Source organism: Rutilus rutilus, assembly GCF_951802725.1.
Source record: "Rutilus rutilus genome assembly, chromosome: 16".
NCBI lineage: Eukaryota > Metazoa > Chordata > Actinopteri > Cypriniformes > Leuciscidae > Rutilus > Rutilus rutilus.
Genome location: NC_140224.1, coordinates 7,900,625 through 7,919,581, shown reverse-complemented (window position 1 = coordinate 7,919,581; position 18,957 = coordinate 7,900,625). Strand labels below are relative to the sequence as shown.

General features: G+C 38.0%; 2 protein-coding genes across 4 annotated transcripts in view; one reads left to right on the top strand and one right to left on the bottom strand.

Moving 5' to 3' along the window:
* reep3b (receptor accessory protein 3b) overlaps positions 1–2,723 on the bottom strand; it is a 38,727-nt gene extending 36,004 nt beyond the window's left edge. Inside the window, exon 1 of the mRNA XM_084434506.1 lies at positions 2,402–2,723. Coding sequence (XP_084290632.1) covers positions 2,402–2,433 — 32 coding nt within the window. The 5' untranslated portion in view covers positions 2,434–2,723. The remainder of the gene's footprint in view (positions 1–2,401) is intronic.
* Positions 2,724–5,109: 2,386 nt separating this feature from the next.
* jmjd1cb (jumonji domain containing 1Cb) overlaps positions 5,110–18,957 on the top strand; it is a 137,978-nt gene continuing 124,130 nt past the window's right edge. For 2 of the 3 annotated variants that reach the window (XM_084434497.1, XM_084434495.1), the window contains exon 1: positions 5,130–5,478. In XM_084434497.1, the coding sequence (XP_084290623.1) occupies positions 5,344–5,478 (135 nt within the window). In that variant the 5' untranslated portion in view covers positions 5,130–5,343. Of the gene's footprint in view, positions 5,479–18,957 lie in introns of all 3 variants that reach the window. The other variant, XM_084434496.1, reaches the window with a different exon arrangement.

Below are 18,957 nucleotides of genomic sequence, written 5' to 3'. Positions count from 1 at the left end.
ATTGACAGCCCTACTATACAACAACTCTTCCTCTTCTCAACATGGACTGTGTGTTTCGGGGGCGGGGTTTATGTAAATTTTAGGGTTAGTGATGTCACTAACACAGGAGGAATGTTGTGCAGTCCCTAACAGCCGTTTGTTGTAGTCCTTAAACTATTTCTTAAAAAGCAAATATCTTACTTTGCTTTGAACTTAGAGCGTTGTAACTTTGCAGATGTTGTTTATGCTCAAACAGCAACATTACACACTAACTAAAGTTAGAAAAGTGAAATCATAATCAACCACCCCTTTAAAGTAAAAAATAAATCCGCAACAGGTATCAGAATCGGCCAATTTGCCTATATAAAAACGGCAATCAGAATCGGCCATGAAAAATCATGATTGATGCATCCCTAAAAATCACTTGTAATAAAAAAAATTAAGTAGAAGCTAAAAATAAATAAATAAGCCACTGCAACTAAATACAGGAATCAGAAAAACGGCTCTGAAGTTGATGCATAAACATCCTGACCATAGAAAATGAGGAAAAACCTGTTTAAGACATTTCTACATTTTCCCCTCAGCATTAGAATTTACCTGATAATATCATACTGCTTACTGCATTTTAAAGACCAGTGAGAGTTTTGGGTGTGTGTTCTGTACACACAAAGTGCTTTAAATTTCCAATCGAAAAAAGGCAAAGCAGTAAAACACAACACAGCCACGAAAGCGTCTACGCAGCACAAAAGCCCACGGCATCATTTCAGACAGACAACGAGGTCTTGATTTCTCATCATCTTGCCAGAAGCTTACAGTTATTGTCCTATATTTGAACTTCTACATCGTATATGCTGTAAAATCCTAACCGCAGAATTATAACCTTAAACTAGCAAGGTGGACTGTAATTGGTACTTGCTGGTTTCTGTGACTGACTACATCTCCTCCTAAATGCTTGCTAGTGACTCTTGGACGCTGTAAGGGGACCACGTTGCAAAATGTGTCTTGCCCACAAAATAAACCAAAATGATCCTCTTTCTGCTGTTTGCAAATGAGCTACCAAACAAGGACAGACACATCAATCATTCAAATCTTTCCCACCCTAAAGGCAAATGTGCTCTTTTTGTTGTAGAGATCGACTGATATTTTTAAAGAATACTGATTATTTTTTAAGTTTGAGTGTTCAATAAGTGCTTTACACTGATTATTTATTATTATTTAATGTAATTATTAATTGTTTGGTGTCAGCTTCCGACACAACCTTTCAATAAAAAAAAAGAAACAAATTAAAACAATAAACTAAATATGAATATTTTATCGCTAATAATTATGATTGTTTTATAATTAATTGTTTTTACTGAAAGCAACATGCACTGACATATCTTAAAATATTTTGTTTTGTCTTTAGATGTATATTTTTTTCCTGCCATATTTAAAAAAGATACTTAAATGTCCTATTTTAACTAGGCTAAATCCTAATCCTGGCTTAATCTAAGTCGTGTCTGTGAAACTGGACCAATAAGAATTAATGATGACTATTATAGCTACACAAAGTTTAATCTAAATGGGTGCAAAATAATATATTGTACTTTGTTTTACTTTTCTGTTTAAAATGCTATATGTTACACAATTATTATATATTATAAAGCTAAATAATTATGCAAACATTTCATAAACAAGTTAACTAACAAATACTGTTGTTTTCCTTTATGGACGAAACAAATTCATGTCATATAGTGAAAGGCATGAGATCAAAGAACTAAAGAACTGATTTATTTAGAAAACTGTAAATCTGTAGTATAAATTATGTGATATCTAATGTTGGGGGAAAAAATTTGGTTAAGCAGACATACTTTTTGATTCCCTGAATGGAAAGTAAAATCACATTCTTTCTATAAATGTGTTCAGGCCTGTCGAATGACATCAACCATAAGTTAACGTAAGGTTGATCAAATGTTCAGAGAAATGAGTCACAAGTTTATGACAGCTCCACCTTAACCCAAGAGTAAGTTACCAGCAAGAATCTTTGTAATAGGCGTCAACACGAAAGCATTCACTGACACGTCCATTGTTATAAGAGTAATTTCACTACTGACATAATATCCTCTTATACAGCGGTCCAGTCGTGATGGCAAACTAGATAGCCTATTTATAGCATACAAACACTGGCTTGATGCTGCTGATTCTTTTTCTTCCAAATAACATGAATCCTTCCCAAAAGTCAGGTTTAAAAAACGTAAAGCGCTTAAATTGAACAATCATAGCAAATAAACGTTCGAGAAGAAGATAAATCTACTTTTACAATCTTCAATCCGCTATCATGGATGCTACTAGGCTAACCAGTAAAACGAAGAGCTAGGCTAATTAAACACCCGAGCTATAAAAAATAAACTACTTGTATGGACAAAATGAGGATTATACTCACACGACAGATCTTGATATGATCCAGGACACCATATTTTCCTCAGGATGGAGCCGAGCAGGGAGAGATGCTAGCTAAGCTAACCTTACTTCAACTTCAGTGTACAACTTCAAACGAAGACAAACATTAACTGTCTCCTGAGAGCCTCCGCTCGTTCATTACTGAGTATTACGCACAAACATCTCGCATAAAACTAACTATGAAGTCAAAATTTGTTAAACTAATGACAGTATTGTTGTGCCCATCTTCTTGCTCTCGACCGACGCCGTTTCTGTTAAAGGTGCGCTTTCACGTTGACGTCAGAAATAATTTGATTTCAGGGCTTGATCTTCCTGTTACGTGATTGGCTAATATGACTTGTTTACATGAAACTCGGGCGTGGGTTGGCTAGTTAAAATGTTTGTTAAGTGACGTCGTTTCTGAAACGCAATTCATCACACTCTCAACGCATTCGATGCTGATTCGTTTATAGACACCGGGAGGAGGTACAGACCAATCAAATATAAAAGCGTTGAAAATAAAAACTCTTTGATCTCGTTGGCGTTCTAGTGCAAACACAGATTGGGGGAATGTTGTCAACCTACTTAACCCATTAATACTAACACTTTCTATACTATTTATATTCTTTCTATATAAAAAAACAACAACACCTTGCTATATACTGTGCTAAACGAAATGGGACTTGTCACAACACTTAGCCTGCATATTGTTGCTCTTTTGTTTGTTCAACAGCTTATATTGTCCTCCTCATTTGTAAATCTATCTCTCTATCTATCTAATCATGAATACCAAAATTATGATTTTAATTTGAGTTTAGGCTAATTCTTAAAAAGGATCAGAGTTCAAAGTAACAGATTTGAACCCTATACCTGCTATTTGAACAAGAATCAATGTTAAATATAATCTATATTATTGTATAGCTGCTAAATGTGTAAAAAAAAAAAAAACATTTACACATTTAGAAGCTATAATATAGATTACATTTGTGCATTTTATGCAAATCACAATAGTTAGAAACTGTAATTTCCATCTTTTATATTTTCCTATTTCATATTGATTAATATATGTTGTGCATTATATCTATCAATATATGTCTTGCGAATACATACTCTCCATGAAAGGAAGAACGGCGATGATGCTTTCTAACTGATCAATATACATCAGGCATATACACACATCCACCAACAGATGACATCTGTGAATTGTGGTCTCTCTTGGTAATCTTATTGTTCCCTAAGAAGAGAGATATTCTATACGTCTTGCAGCTTCATGTAGCCTAATTAAACATCTAAGGTGTTAAGCATCTAATATTCTTTTTGTGTAAGCACACATTGGGTTAATAATAACACTTTTTACTCTTAGCAGAAGGTAATTATTTCTTTCATATAGCCTATCCTTTCTTTCATGTTGACATAATGGGTCTATATTAAAGTGAAGCCATGTTATACAATAAATTCAGCCATGCAATCACAGTACAGTACATCTTGTAATTATGTGTTACATACACACTGCGTGTGAAGAAACATGAAAAATGTATTACTATTGTGTGATTTTTCTTGTATTCTCTCTACTGCTGCTTTCTATCATTGATTTTTAAGAAGCTTCTAATTATAAGTGTGCCCTATTGCATTAAACTTTCAGTTTCAGACAGAGATTAGCCGTCCTGCTTTCAGCAGAGTGTCTGCAGGACCAACAACCATCTCAGCCGCGCTCTATGATTTGTGATTCTATCAGCCATGAGATATCTGTCTCCATCTTCTGCTCTGACCTAAAGGTGACACGGACTGATTGTGTCCCGTGGATATGCTTCCCTCTATCAGCACTCCTCTTGTGCTCATCTACGAACAGCCCACAGGTCAACTATAAACTGGCAAAAGTCTGAAGTGTGAACCATCTGTATGGTTGTATGACAGAACGAAAATGAACATATGCTGTGTATTTTCATAAAATGATTCATATGCTAATAGAATTATATTATATATTATTAATAATATTTTTTAGTTATCTTCTTCTTGAATGTTTCCATACTTGATTGGTTTATTGATTGTGATTCCTATTTCATTACAACGGCAGGCCATTTGTCAATTTACATTACAACATTACAGTCATTCCGTGTCATAAATATTTATGGAATATATCATGTCTGACAGGTTTTGATCACTTGAATGGATCATTTTGCATTTGATGGCTCACATGATGAAAGAGTGTTTAGAAGTTGTGAAGAGTTTGACAGTTAAACTCAATCAACTAATCAGTTTGATCAACAATGTGCATTTAGTAATTTTGCAAATTGTAGAGAGTTGTACTTATTCTTTTGCACACATGTGCCACAATTAATGCAATTTTCTTAAATGAATAAGACAGTTAAATCTGATATGAACAAGAAACTAATTGTTCAGAGATCTGAGTATTGTTTTGAGAAAAAAAGTGCAATTTGAGAATTGAGCAAAAGCGATTGAGAAAAACTGTAATGTCATGAGGTCAATTAGTTCTATAATATTGAATTTATTGGTTGATTAATTTTTATTGTTTGTTTTTATGTTCTTCGTTCCTGCGGATACCAAAAACAACAACAACAACTAAGCACTATTTTCAGCACACTGGAGTATAGTAGAAAAGCAGCTTGTCTTCCATTGAGAATGAATCTGTCTGGCGGACGTAGAAATCTCCCTGTTGCGGTTTTACATGGACTTGTGAGTTGTTCAGGCGGAGGGATACCAGTTTTACGTTCGCAGTGATACGGTCCTGTGTTCAGTTTCACGGAGCGCGAGAGCGACCATTCGCGGGTGGAGGCTGAGAGAAATTTAAATCCCCCGGGTTGCGGTTGACACGCAAAAGGCGAAACAAATCACGGTTATTTCTTTCTTTTTGTTCAGAACGCAGTTTAACGGTGTAAATGTGCGGTCGGTAGGGTGCGAGCGTTGAAGTTTTCGAGGGTTTTCGCCATGGTGGTCGGGAAGCGGTTCCTGTGCGTGAGCGGAGAGGAGCCGCTGGAGCCCGCGCACATCGCTCGCTGGTCATGGCGAACCGGAGTCATCCGAGCCGTCACTCACCGAGACCACGACAATCCCGAACTCACGGTAGGACAATGGCTAACATTCTGCGAAAATGACTTATTAGGAGCGGAAGATCTCAGTGAAAATATGGCATTTGTTAACAGGCTGTTAAACGTCAGAATATTCTAGGTTTTGATCGTTTGGTACATGGAAACAGGCTTGGAAGTCAGGCAGGCAATGGAGTCGTGTAGTAGAGCTATATTTGGATCTCAGTCATCGGTGGTGGATTGTAATATTAGTTGTCAGCTTGTGACTTTTATACCTTTTGAAATGCGAATGTTTTTTTTTTTTTTTTTTGTATTCAATTAACGAGATTTTTAATTAAGGGTCTTCTTTAGCTTTAGTGTTTTGCACCAGGATTTCTCATTGAAATATCTAAAATCCTTATGGTATTTTTCCTTTGTCAAGCTTTTAGAAAACATGATAAAACATTTTACAAACAGTTTTACCAAATGTAACAGATCTGTGTAAATGGCCAGGGTCATAAAACAATTCTGGCATGTTTTCATTCATGATGAATATAGTTTCCTAATTTCCCTGGCCCTCCGTTATGTTTATAGATAATTTAAATAAAGAGTTATTATTTTGTCAGTGGTTAAATGTAATAACATATATATGTCTATCCACCTTAAAATGTTTTAAAACAACAGCGCGGTTGACGTGATTATAGGTCCTCTACCCTTAATTCTAAAATTAGCATTTTTGATTTAATTTGATTTTTAAAATTATTATACCTGTTTTTATCTTTACAAGCACAGCTAGCTTATGATGTGCCCATCTATTTAAACGATCCTATTGCCACTTTAATAAAATAAGCACTGTCAAATATTGTGATTACATGAGCATCAAATACAAATAATTATTAATGTAATTAATGTAATGTAATTTAAAATGCAAATGGTGATACTTTTTTTCAGGGTTGTTGTTTCAATAGAAAGTTCAATGAACAGCATGTATTAAACTTATTAAAGTATTTATTAAATAGAAATCTTTTGTAACATTATAAATGTCTTCATTGTCACTTTTGATCAATTTAATGCATCCTTGATGAATAAAAGTATTGAAAATAATATCAAAATTGTTAAGCAACAAAATCTGTTTTTAACATTGTTAATAATAGTAATATTAATAATGATAATAACAATAAATGTTTCTTGAGCAGCAAATCAGCATATTAGAATTATTTCTGAAGGATCATGTGACACTGATGGCTGGACTTTAGCTTTGCCCTCACAGGAATAAATAACATTTTCAAATTTGTTAAATGGAAAACAATTATTTAAAATTGTAGCTATAATTTACAATATTGCTGTGTTTACTGAATATGTGCAGCCTTGATACTTTTTTCAAAAACATAAAAAAATGATTATGTTTTCAAACTTTTGACAGGTACTGTTTATTTCAGCTGTAGGCCGTTACACTAATTCCTTATCCATTTGAAGCAAAATCCTGCCTGGTCTTTGATCAGTGAGACCGCTCTCATGTGGTGGAGATGAATGGAGCGGCTCCTGTCATTGTGTGTATAGAGTAAGTGTGTACAGTACGCTAGCCGTTTGTTTTCAGGGCTGTGTCCTGAGGTCACCAACTGTACTGCTGCTAATCAGCACACAGAACTTTCCACACTCAATAGCTGCCCTGCAGCTGAAAGCTCAAGCTGTAAATGCTTTTGTCTGTTTGCCTTTTTTTTGTTTGTTGGAAAAGTAATAATTAAGCTTGTAGTCTGGTGGGGGCATTTGTGTGTTGCGAGAAATGAAAATAGAATACGGTAACATGGACACTTGTCACTTAAACAAAACCAACAAAATTCCTGTAAAATTTTACTGTAAAAGCCAGCAAGTTGTTTTTATTGTTTAATTTATAGTCCAAGTCTGACGTAGAATATTGTAGAAAATCATAAAGCTATTTACATGATCTAGTCTATTTACCATGAAATAGCAGACTTTTGTAAACGGAGTAAGTAAAATGGCCCACGTATCATTTTGTTGTGAAATTTCTTCAGCTTTTCCCCCGTGACATCGCACCACTGTTATTTACAGAGATGTCTGGGATGATGATGGAAAAGTATCTGATTGCAAAGAACACCAATGCAGCTTTCATTTACAGCCCTCAATCACATTGACAACAACTGGCTGTAAAGAGCTGGAAGTGGCCATGTGATTTGTGGCTTAAGAAAACAGCTCGTAACATGAGACCGGGGGTCGTTCACCGCCCTCCCCCACTGCAGCACAGCATAAAGGCCGCTATGTTCAGCCGTTCCCCTGAACCAGAGTTAACCTACAGAGAAATTGCTCTTTGTTCAGTCTGACTGACACTTATAACCCTGCGCTGTTTTCCTTTGACAGCGAGCCTCCGTTTCCATATCTTCTCTAGAAAGATTCACTGAGCACTCTTCCTTTGTGCACCTTTACTTTGGGAATGACAAGAGTTCTGTCTGAAGCCAGGCGATGACACATTTCCTATCTTAATTGTCGGTGGATTAGGCTTACATAATATAAAGAACCCCTCTTGTAATCTTTCGCGGCTGTAAAATAGTGGTTTAGAACGAGAGATATAACACTTATCGACGAGAAAGGTTTATGGCTGACAGGCCTCGAGTTTAAACATTAAAGGTTGCCCGGAGCGTTAACCTGAGTGCAGGGCATTCTAGCGTGTTCCCTTTCGGGGACGGATTGCGACAGTAGTTTGCCAGGAGTGTTGAAGGACGGCGCATAAGTGAATGCAATGAGGTGGAAAAACATTGAACTTTTGTACTTTATTATTGAGTTAGATAGGCCTCTCTCCTCTCCTGTCTGTCTTCTCATGAAATGCAAAAACCTTCAATTGAACGTGTTAAAGACTAACCTTGTAGTGGACAGTCCGTTACTATATAAATATCTAAATAGAATCCTAGCGTCCTAGTTTGTTCTTATTCAAGAAACCTGCTTGAAAAGGATTTTGTTTGGATAATTTCCACGATGTTGAAAACACAGATGAAATTGTGGAATCTAGTCATAAAAATGGGGGGAAATAAGGATTTGGGAAAAAATGAAAATGAATCTATAGGGACCTAGTGTAGTAGTGATGCTACTGCTTTAGAAATGACGTATTTCATCTTTAGTCTAAGCTTTGTAGCTTTTGTCATCCCAATCTAATAATCAATGTAGATTAAATCTCACAGATGAAATGTTTCTGCTTCATTTGGCATTAGAAGGCCAAGTTGATTGCATTGTGGGATATGGTATTCTGTGAATTGCCCTCTGGTTGTATACTATGTATTGTGGGGTATTCAGTGCATAGAAAACAAATGAGCAGAATATGCACAGTATGCATACTATGTAATATACCATCGCACCCAATGCATTCCCAAACAAACATGCTTTGTATTGGAGAAATGTGCTGTTTGATCACTACTTTTGGTGTATCTGTCATTTAAACTTATGGGTTTAAATGTTTAAACCTTTACATTTTCACATCTTTCCACTGACGAAAGCTTTTACCTTTTTTTTCTGCAAGTTCTCTAATAAAGATCAAATAATGCCACACTGCTGTTAGCCCACTGCATGTGACACATGCTTTTTTCCAGAATTTTTCCTGTTTAACCTGGACTGACCCCGGTCCTGTACCAGCCGGTTTCCTCTCTGGAAAAAACGACTCTTTATTCAAATGTTACTGAGCTCCTCTGTTACAAGAACAATCACATGATAATGTTTACTCATTGTTCTAGCAATATTATATGCACTATAGTTTCTAGTATTATTTACTGTGTTCAATTAGACATCCCAATTAGACTTGTGATGACTAGATCATGAAGTGTGTCACTTCAGACAATTCAATCCTGCAATTTGTTTTGTTTTTTCAATTTATAGATATAGTGATATCTCAGTCCAGTGATCGGACTGTATCCCATAGCAACAACAGCCCAGCGGTGTGAATCACCGTGCAGGTTTGCCGAAACAGACACATTTCATTAGGTTGAGCCACCATACCAACCTAACTCAACTTGGTATGAATGGTATTTTGGGGTTACAGAAATAAGTTACCATGCTAAATACACAATACTAACATGACCTGTTAATGAAACAAATGTAAATTGCTCCTGATGAATAGAATGAACATCATACCTGCTTGCAAATCCTTTTCAGCTAACATGCAAACTACCAGTTACGCAAGTTATTGGTACGTTTCTTTAGCTGTTTATATATCGTGAAGTGATATACACTGCGACTGCCTCTGCACTTGAAGGATGCAGTTGAAGACGCAAACAATTGTGCGACGCTACAAGCGCAGTATAAAGTATAACTGGACAGTAGAGTGCGTTTCTTGAAAGACTTTTTATTTCGTAACGTGACAAAGGTAACATTAGAATAATGACACTTAGGGCTGAGCGATAAAGCGATAAAACGATAACGATAATTATCGCGATATAATTTTTCTCGATAAAACGATATCAAGAGTTCGATAAATGTTCGATAATGTTTATGCGCCAAAAGCGGAACGAAACTCATTTGAACCGCGCGCCACACGGACCATTTATCCGCTCGGCTAAAAAGTCCAAACGGCAGCGCAGCGCGAGCTCACTAGAGCCGATGCGTTTACTCTGATCGCTCTCGTCACGAGATCCAGTGAGAAGCGCTTGAATTCAGCGAAGAACACAAATGTCTCAGTGATTTAAACCAGTTTAAAGGCAGATGAAACAGCGCTGACAAACAGGAGAAACACTGTGCCCAGAAGGCTTTTCCGTCTACAAATTCCCATCATTTAACGTTACCATGGATTTACTGTAATGTTAGCCTAGTAATATTAACTGCACCATGAAATGTGGGATATACATATTGAATTGTATTATATTATTAATGTAGACGATGTATTAAGGACTGATGGAATATAATTACAGTATTTAATAATGTATTTAGGCTACTGTTTTTCATACAAATACCATAGAAACCATAAAGTTACATTTTGCCATGATAGTGAGGTTATCATGATCTAAATGCATGATACTTGATGACCAATGGTTAAGTTTAATAAAACTCAAACAGTCAGAATATTACATTTTACCAAATAAAAATTAGCACATGCAGAAACTAAGAAATTAATTGTCCAATAAAGATATTTATTTTGTTAAGGAAAAATGACAAATGTTTGAATGTTCTACCTCAGATTTGTGAAATGTTCACCAGTTTGGCAAGTGTTTGTCCTGATATGTTCTGACAATAAAGAGTAGTTTAAAACCACAGTTAACGCTCTGGTTTCTACAACTTTCACTTAGGAGCAAAAATCTGCCTTTAAACTTGAAAGAAATAAACTTTTATCGTGATAAATATCGATATCGACTGATATAAAAAAAATTATCGTGATCATTTTTTTGGGCCATATCGCCCAGCCCTAATGACACTGACATATAGCCTCACAACATCTATTCGGTCCGCAGATACTGAATCAGGACAACACGTTTTTCTCAGGCTCTCTTTACTTAAACTGCGTCTGACAGAAGAGTCAACAGCTTTCACGCACGGCTTTTGAAATAAAAGTCTCGGTTCAGAAAAACATTTCGAATTACGGTTTTGGTTGTTGCATCTTTCTTTGTAGACGCTCCATATCGCACACCCCTACTTATGCAGTTCCACTTCAGTTAGGATGCTGCCCATAGGAAGCACACAGCAAGGCAACTCACTAGGTTTTGGAACGGCGCCTATGTCTTGCTGTGAAACGGCTGCACTACAGAACGGTTTAGTGCAATTATGCATATTTAAGCATTTAATTCGGCTAAATGTGCACAGGTGAAATCATTTAGGATATCTGTGCAGTCAAAGAATAAAGTATGTTAGTACATTTATTGGAGCTGCGTTGGCTGACCTCTCTCTGTGTGTACGGACACATTAGCGATGGAGGTCTGAATAGCTCTGGGGTGATGCAATGAGTAAATAGTGTCATATATCCTGTTATGCTCAGCAGTAACACACACAGAGCCTATTCCTCTATTTCTGAATCACACTCATTTGTTTCTCTTGCTCAATTTATGTGGGACTTCCTGCGATTTCGGATGCACTGGAAGTGTTAGTGTGGGTTTCTGTGATGGTAGAGTCTTTTTAGCTCGAGCTAAGACAGCAAACGGTCAGCAGTGAAACACAAACAAGGCTTTCTGTAGGCGGGAATGGACCACTGAGCCAACGCAGGCTTCCAGCCCTATCTCCTTGTGCTGATCCTTCTCTGCTTTTGTTGAATGTGCTCTTAAGCGAAACCAGATGTCTGCCTTTTAGACTGTATTGTATATTCGTTTTCAGCGCATACTTTCACAAATCAAATAACTGGACTGTTACTCTAAGGGCTTGGCTTTTTTTAGCACTTCCATCTGAGGTGGCAGTTATGCTACTTGACGAAGCCTGCTGGAATGCGCTCTTAATTAAATTCGCTCCGAACAAGTAAACTCTTGTAGGCTCATAAAGGTAAATGTGGCTGTGGCATGGATGATTTTTGGCATGAGTGATTTTCTTTGAGAAATACTTTCCCACTTCCGGATTGCAATATTAGAGAGCAATATCTCCACTTCCCTCTTTGAGTAGTCACACATGTTATTGCCCAATGATGCATGTGGAAGTGTTGCATGGACACGGGAAAGCAGAAGACAGGTAAAGTGTTGTAATGCTGCTTGATGTTGTAGAAAGAGTGGTAACACTTAATTTGACTGTGTCCTTGATGGCTGTTACATGTATTTACTGTAGTAATTACTGTAACTTGTGCATAATTATATGCAACTAACCCTAAATCAAACCCTAATCCTTACGCTATAGTAAGAACATGTGTTTATTTAATACTACACTGTAAAAGGACACCTTAAAATAAGGTGTAAATGAAAGAATGTTTGCTCAGAGCACAAACTCTGTGTCTAAACCCAGTTTATATACATCTGAGTCTAAGTGGTTGTTTTCCCTCGATTTGTCTCAATGTCATGACAGCTTGGCAGGATCTGAAGGAGGTTGCTGAGAGCCCACATTTATTGAGTTTTGTTTTGCCTGGGGCTAAAAAGCAACACCCACAAGCTGGAGGCGGCATTGTGGAGCATGACACACCTTTAAAGAGAGGCCCAGTGGGAGGTGTGTACACGCCTGGAGCCGCGACAGCCTTTAAGATGTACACACACACACACACACACACACACACACTCATCTACACATGCCTTTGGCATGTAAGGCACGGCATGTGGCTGCTGCACTTTAGATTTGGTGAAAATCTCCAGGGAAATTTGAGTGCAATTACTGCGAGCAAAGGATCGTCCAGAAACAATGTGAGATCTGGTCTATTCATCATGTGGTGGAACTGTGTCTGCTGCTCTCGAGAAACCTTTGATACAAACATGCCAATTTTTTTTACAATTGTCGAGTCCAGTATTGTTCTTTGTAGTGGCTGAATGTCCCACAATGAATTGTGGCTAGGTTATATGAGAGTGTATATTGTGCAGCAATAGAAATGTATCAGCTGGTAGAGGATGCAGTTATTAAGGGGTTTTAGTTGCGACGTATCTGAATGCATAATTTATTTAATGTGCAGTCCTCAGGTGTGTAACGACTTGTGATCCGATAACAAAAAACAAATGATAATGCCAGGTGGAAACGGGGTCAGAGACTACAGATGTGGCCCATCCAATCAGAATTGAGATTCAGGATTGTCCATTTTATAATATTAGTTGATTTAGTTGTAGCAGCTGCGGTACATATTGCGAAGCTGTTCATGCACTGATGCCAGACTCATTAAATTCTTATGATTAATATCTTTTGCTTTAATTTATCAAGTTCCAAATAGAAAGAGACCCTTTTATTCGTAGAATATTTATTTTTATAGATCCAGAAAATACATAAAAAAAAATCTCTAAAATAGGCATTACCCCACATGGTTATTACAATATAAAACCATTTATTTGTGTGAAAATAAGTTGTTATATGTAGCATAGACGTAATATAAAATTAGGTTACTCAAACGTGAAATGAGATTTTGGTCATACTGCCCACAACCTACAGGAAAATGCTATAGGCTAATAGTTACAGTTTTTTTCTGATTGTTGAAATATTGCGTAATTCAATGATTGTTCAGATGCTTCATCAAAGAACAGTTTTACATTTGAATGATCACTTTTCCTCACTTGTTTTACTTGCTTTATATGATTAAAAACCAAAAACAAAAGGTCATTGTCAGTTTTCAGAAGAAGCAGTAGACAGCAGATGATTAGGCACATCATCCAACTTAAGCTCCAACTTATGACAAATATAAGTTCAGTCAAGTTTCACATATGTCTTTTTGTTGGTTGTCCAATGGATTGTGGGTTGTCTTGCCTTAAGGGGATTACTGAGAGCATAAAATCAGTGTCCTTTAAATGAAGGGCAAGGTTCCTTCTCTTGTGTGAAACACTATTCTTTGTTTGGAAGCTCTATGGGCTTCATTGATTGGTTCCATACAGTGGAAACCTGACCTTTAGCAGATGTTTGAGGTCTTGCCACGACTCAGCGTGATCCCCACACTAGACAGCTTTCTCCTTGTTATGTTGACCAAGGGGTGCTTATCTCTGACAAGATACAAAAAATTAAACCATTGACGTATTTAAATGAGGAAGTCATTCAATCATCACAGGGTTCAGAGGTGGTGATCTGTGATGAACATGGCTGATGACCTGAACACAGCCCTGATGTTCTCAGACAAATCCTATGTTTGATTAACATGATGTCTGATCTGAATGGTTTGCACTGTAGCATATAGCCATTTTTTTTAACAAATAAAAATGTATTTGATAATTGCATTACCATATCACAATGTTGGCTTTACGTCGATTAATCGTGCAGCCCTACACCGATATGACCTACTACGTTTGCATTATGCAGGCCGAGTAAACTGCACGCAATACTATATCCCACAATGCAGTGTTCTCGACTTGACCTTCCACTTACAGTGTAACAACTAAACCAGATGTAGCCTAATTGCAGCCTTGTTTTTTAAAATCTCGTTTTGAACTTTATTTACGCTTTATTGGGCTGCTGTGATAAAGGTCTGTTGTGGAATACTGTTGTGGTTTTAAAATAAGAAAAAAATAGTATAGTATAGCGATGGAAATCTTACTGTTGAGTGGCAGGTGGCCCAACACATGCTTTTAGGAGAACAAAGTAAATGTACCTATAGGTTGCTATGGTGCAAACATTTGAACACATCCAGATAATTAATTGCTTTGTTTCCTTTCCACCATCTCCACATGCTAATGCCCCCTTTTACTTGTGATTAGCAATTAAAACCATCTTGAGGGTGAAAATTAGCTGTAATAATTGGGTTAAATCTGGTGATATGGGCTTCAGTGTGATTAAAGGAAGCTTTTCAAATACACAAAGCGTTTGGCCCCTTAAGCCTAGCACGAGGACCACTTCCACTGGGCAAAGATGCTTACAACACAATAACTTTGTATTAAATCTAATTAGGACAAATTAATGCTTCATCAAAGGGGAAATAACACTGAGGAAATTCACATGTGGATTTCCTATTACATTCCCAGCTCGTGCTAAATGGGTGCTGACGTTTGCTGTGTCGCTTTAGCAGCCTGTGCTAGTGTTTCACCACGGTGGCAAATTTCACACGTTTCAGGGGTACCGTGAACCCGTCCCGTGACCGCAGATTAATCTGGAGTCATTACGAAGGCGGAAGATTCACTTGCACAAAGAATGACGCTGTTTGCGCTTCACCTTCTTCAGAGTCTTCAAGTCTGATGGTTTGTCATTTGCGTGGCATATTACATAAAATTATGTGCCACAGAAATATCACCATCTGGATTATGGATTCTCTACTCGCACCGAATGAGTCATATCTGCGGATTAGTGTGTTTTCTCTTGGATTTTCTCTGTGCATGTCATGGATGAGCTTCCACATAATGGCACAAAGCAGAGACCGCAGAGATAAGGATTTGCCATCTTTCTTCGTTCCTCGCATCTCTGTTTCATAACCCAAAATTCATTTTCATTCTCTGTGCGGATCTTGTTTAAAGGGGAAAGCAGATAATCAAACAGACTTGCTTATGACGTGCCATTTGGTAGTCTGGCAGCGCGAGCAGAGTCAGTGTGCAGGATGTTGTGAATTTGATGTGAGCGCAGCTCCCTAAAGGCCGGCTTAATGGGATGGGAGCAGACACGGCTGCCTTGTAGAGGGATTTAGGAATGAACAGTGTGCGCACTGTTTTTCTCAAGCTTGCTTCATCCCAGTTTGCTGCAGAACCACAGGAAAGCACCGAGCCTTTGTGTGTGTGCGTGTCTGTATCAGGTGTGTGTGTGTGTGTGTGTGTGTGTACATGAGCATGTGTGTGCATGAAGGAAAACAGTCTGGATGCGTTCGCATACCCACTGCTGGAATTTTCTTTCCTGCAGGTGGTTGTTGGCATTAGGGCACTCCATGTCAGGCATGAAGGAAAAGAAAGGAATGCTGGGAAAATATGGAATGAAAAATGGGCCCCATTGTTCCATGGGTAATAAGACATGCTTTGTGCTGTGCTCTATTGTGAGTTTGTCTGCTGCTACTGACTTTGAAGAACTGGAAAATGGGAACATTTAGTGAGAAAAATAGAGCTCTTAAGAAACAAAACATCTGAGAGTGGGATTTGTGCTCCTAAATATTAGACAAAACAAAATCCCTCAGGCAAGTTATGTACTAAAGAAGCATTACTCTTTGATAGTCAGTTGTTATGCAATTCATTGTCAGGGTAGGTCTCTAGTCCTACACAGGTGATGAATTGTGTGTCTCTCCAGTGCAGAATAGATTCACTTACCCGAGACAAAAGTAAATGACTGATAAGCTGCTATTGTTTTAAACCTCAAGGCAACACTTTTTGTCTGTGTTTTATTATGTTGATTATAGTGAAGAATATAGTGATAATAGTGAAGAAATAAATAAAAATAATTACTCCTCTGTTACTTGATATCCCAAGGATTTCACTGCAAGAAAAGCATGTAAAATGTCCGCTGTGCTTAACTCAAATCTTAAAATCCTCATGGATTTGGATGGATCTCCACCAGAAAGCCCTCAAGAATTAGATTATGTAGCCTATATGTAGATGAATTTAATATTATTAAATTAAATAGTGGTTAACTTTAAAGGTGCATTCAGTAGTCATTTAAGTGGTGTACACTCACATGAGATGATGACTGTTTGGCCAAATAAGCAGAAAAGGTCTGAAGCCAGAAAGACAAAGACAAAAAACAAGCATAAATTATTGTTGCGGCATACACTAGGTGGAAGGATTTGATGACACAGAGAATCCTGGTAGTGATCTTGGTTTGAACAGGTAAGGGAATTAATTTCTATATAGACTGCTCTCTAAAGCCCACTAATGTCTGTGTAATCTACTTAAAAACTCAGAAGCGATCATGCTGATCCATGTTAATAGATGGCAGTGCAGTGTCTAATACTATTGTGGTGATTTAAAGTATAAGAAAAGCAGATTGCAAGCTAAAAAACTACTGACTGCACCTTTAAATAACACTTTGTGTTTCTGAAGCCATACACAACCAATTTTTTGGTCTTAGTTGTAAGATGATCTGCATTGTTTTTGGGAACGGTTGTAAATTATTTTCCAGGGTTGCTTGTAGAAACTGGATGGAATTTCTTTAGACCCAGGCTGACATCCTGGCCTGAGTGCCTCATCTGGAACTTTGTTTGCTTTGTCAGTACCCAGTCCTCTTCGCGCCGCTCCCCTGGGGGCCTGAAACTGGGGGCCTGCTCCGAGTATGTCAGAGTGCGGTTTCATCTGAGCGTGGGCGACACGCTGAAAAGACCCGTTGTGCTGCTGCCCTGTGCTAAAACGCAGACAGCACAGAGTCCCGTGCTTTCGTTAAGCGCTCGCATCCTTGAGAAAATGGCAGGAGACTGTTCTCAGCTCGTTGTGTAGCAGTCAGTTATTTTTATTCCCTTCACTGCCGTCACAGACTCATATATTTTGCTGTATATAAAGGAAGCAAAAGACATGGTAAATAATGTGTGTTTCCCCCTCCTGTGGGGGAATGTTTCCTGTAGATGCGTGGGACAGTAATTTAAGGCTGCAGTGGGGAGACATCCCTGAGTTCACACAGATAGCCAGGAGGTCTCGGCAGTCTTGCTCCGGCCGTAGCTCAGGCATCCCAGGAGGCTCCCGATCCACCCACACTCTTCCCACCTCTTTTTTTGGTGCTCCTGCACCTCAGCAGTCTTCATATGTGTGGCTTTTTTTTTTCTTGAATGCATATATAGTACTTTTTCTCACCTCTTTTTGCTTCTTGCATTTGAAGTCCTTCCTTCAGATGTGGCCGTGGTTTGTAATCACCCCAGTGGTTTGTAATCTTGCACTGGTAGAGTCTCATTTTGCATGTTTAACGCAGTTCTGTGCCATTTAACCCAGCAATGATCTTTTTAAATATGGTTTAATGCTGCTATGTGAACGCTGGTGCCTGCAGACTTCACCTGAGCTGAACTCTTCCACAATCACTGTCCCTAACTTTAATATACTAGTCTCAGCCTCAGATGTCATCCCCACAGTTGGTTCTCTGACTGTCTGATGCATGTGTGCACAAAACTGGAAAGCGTGTGTGAAAATCACAGGCTCCTTTCAGATTGCTTGACTGCCATGCAGCTTCTGGGAGTCGTGGTGAATGGGTTTCTATCAGTCAGCCGGGACACAAAATTATATTTAATAGCTTCGGAGGAGGAACTAAACACTGGATTTGAAAACATTTGTAGGGTTTGTGGCTTCAAATCTTTGAAATATGCTTTGAGAAGAAGGTAAACTAGATATCCACAAGCAGAAGTGTCTATTCTGATTTCCAGTGTTTTCTTTACAACCATTTGTGGATATTTTTTCACAATATTCTGAATTATTTATGATCCTATGATATTTCTCAGAGCTGCCTGACACTAAATGACATCGTAAACAATTTACATTGATGCTTTACATGTCAATCAGATGATCTGTTCATGTCTAAAGGTACAGTCACACTTACACTTGTTTGGTGAAATTCTGCAAGCCATTCCCAGTCATTTAAATAGGAATCTGCACAATCTGGATTTTCCTGATTGAGTGAAAAAGTTCCCCAAGCAAGTTTCACTTGTTCAAGTTGGTCACGCCAATTCGCCACATTGACCAACAGAAAACTGATTGGTTTGAAGGTGATTCACATTAATGTGGCCATACCTTAAGCGTGTTTGTGATTTGAGTAAGTGGACCAGACATAATGCCAATAGTCAAAAGTCTGGCCCTACATAATTTTAATCTCCAAACAAAATGGAAAGTCAGAGACAGTTCCTGACGTGCTGGCGAAATGCATGAATGTTCACTTGCGGTTTTGGCCGTGTCCACATGAAATGTGATAATGGAATGCAAGTTTCTTGGGCTGAACTCACTTGCAGTGCTTTCCTGGAAAATCCCATCTGTGAGAATCAGGCCAGGGCTGAAATAAATGCAGCGGCAGAAGGCATCTTAATACCAGACAGAGTCTGGACTACTGCCACTTGGACTCCTTATATTTACCCTTA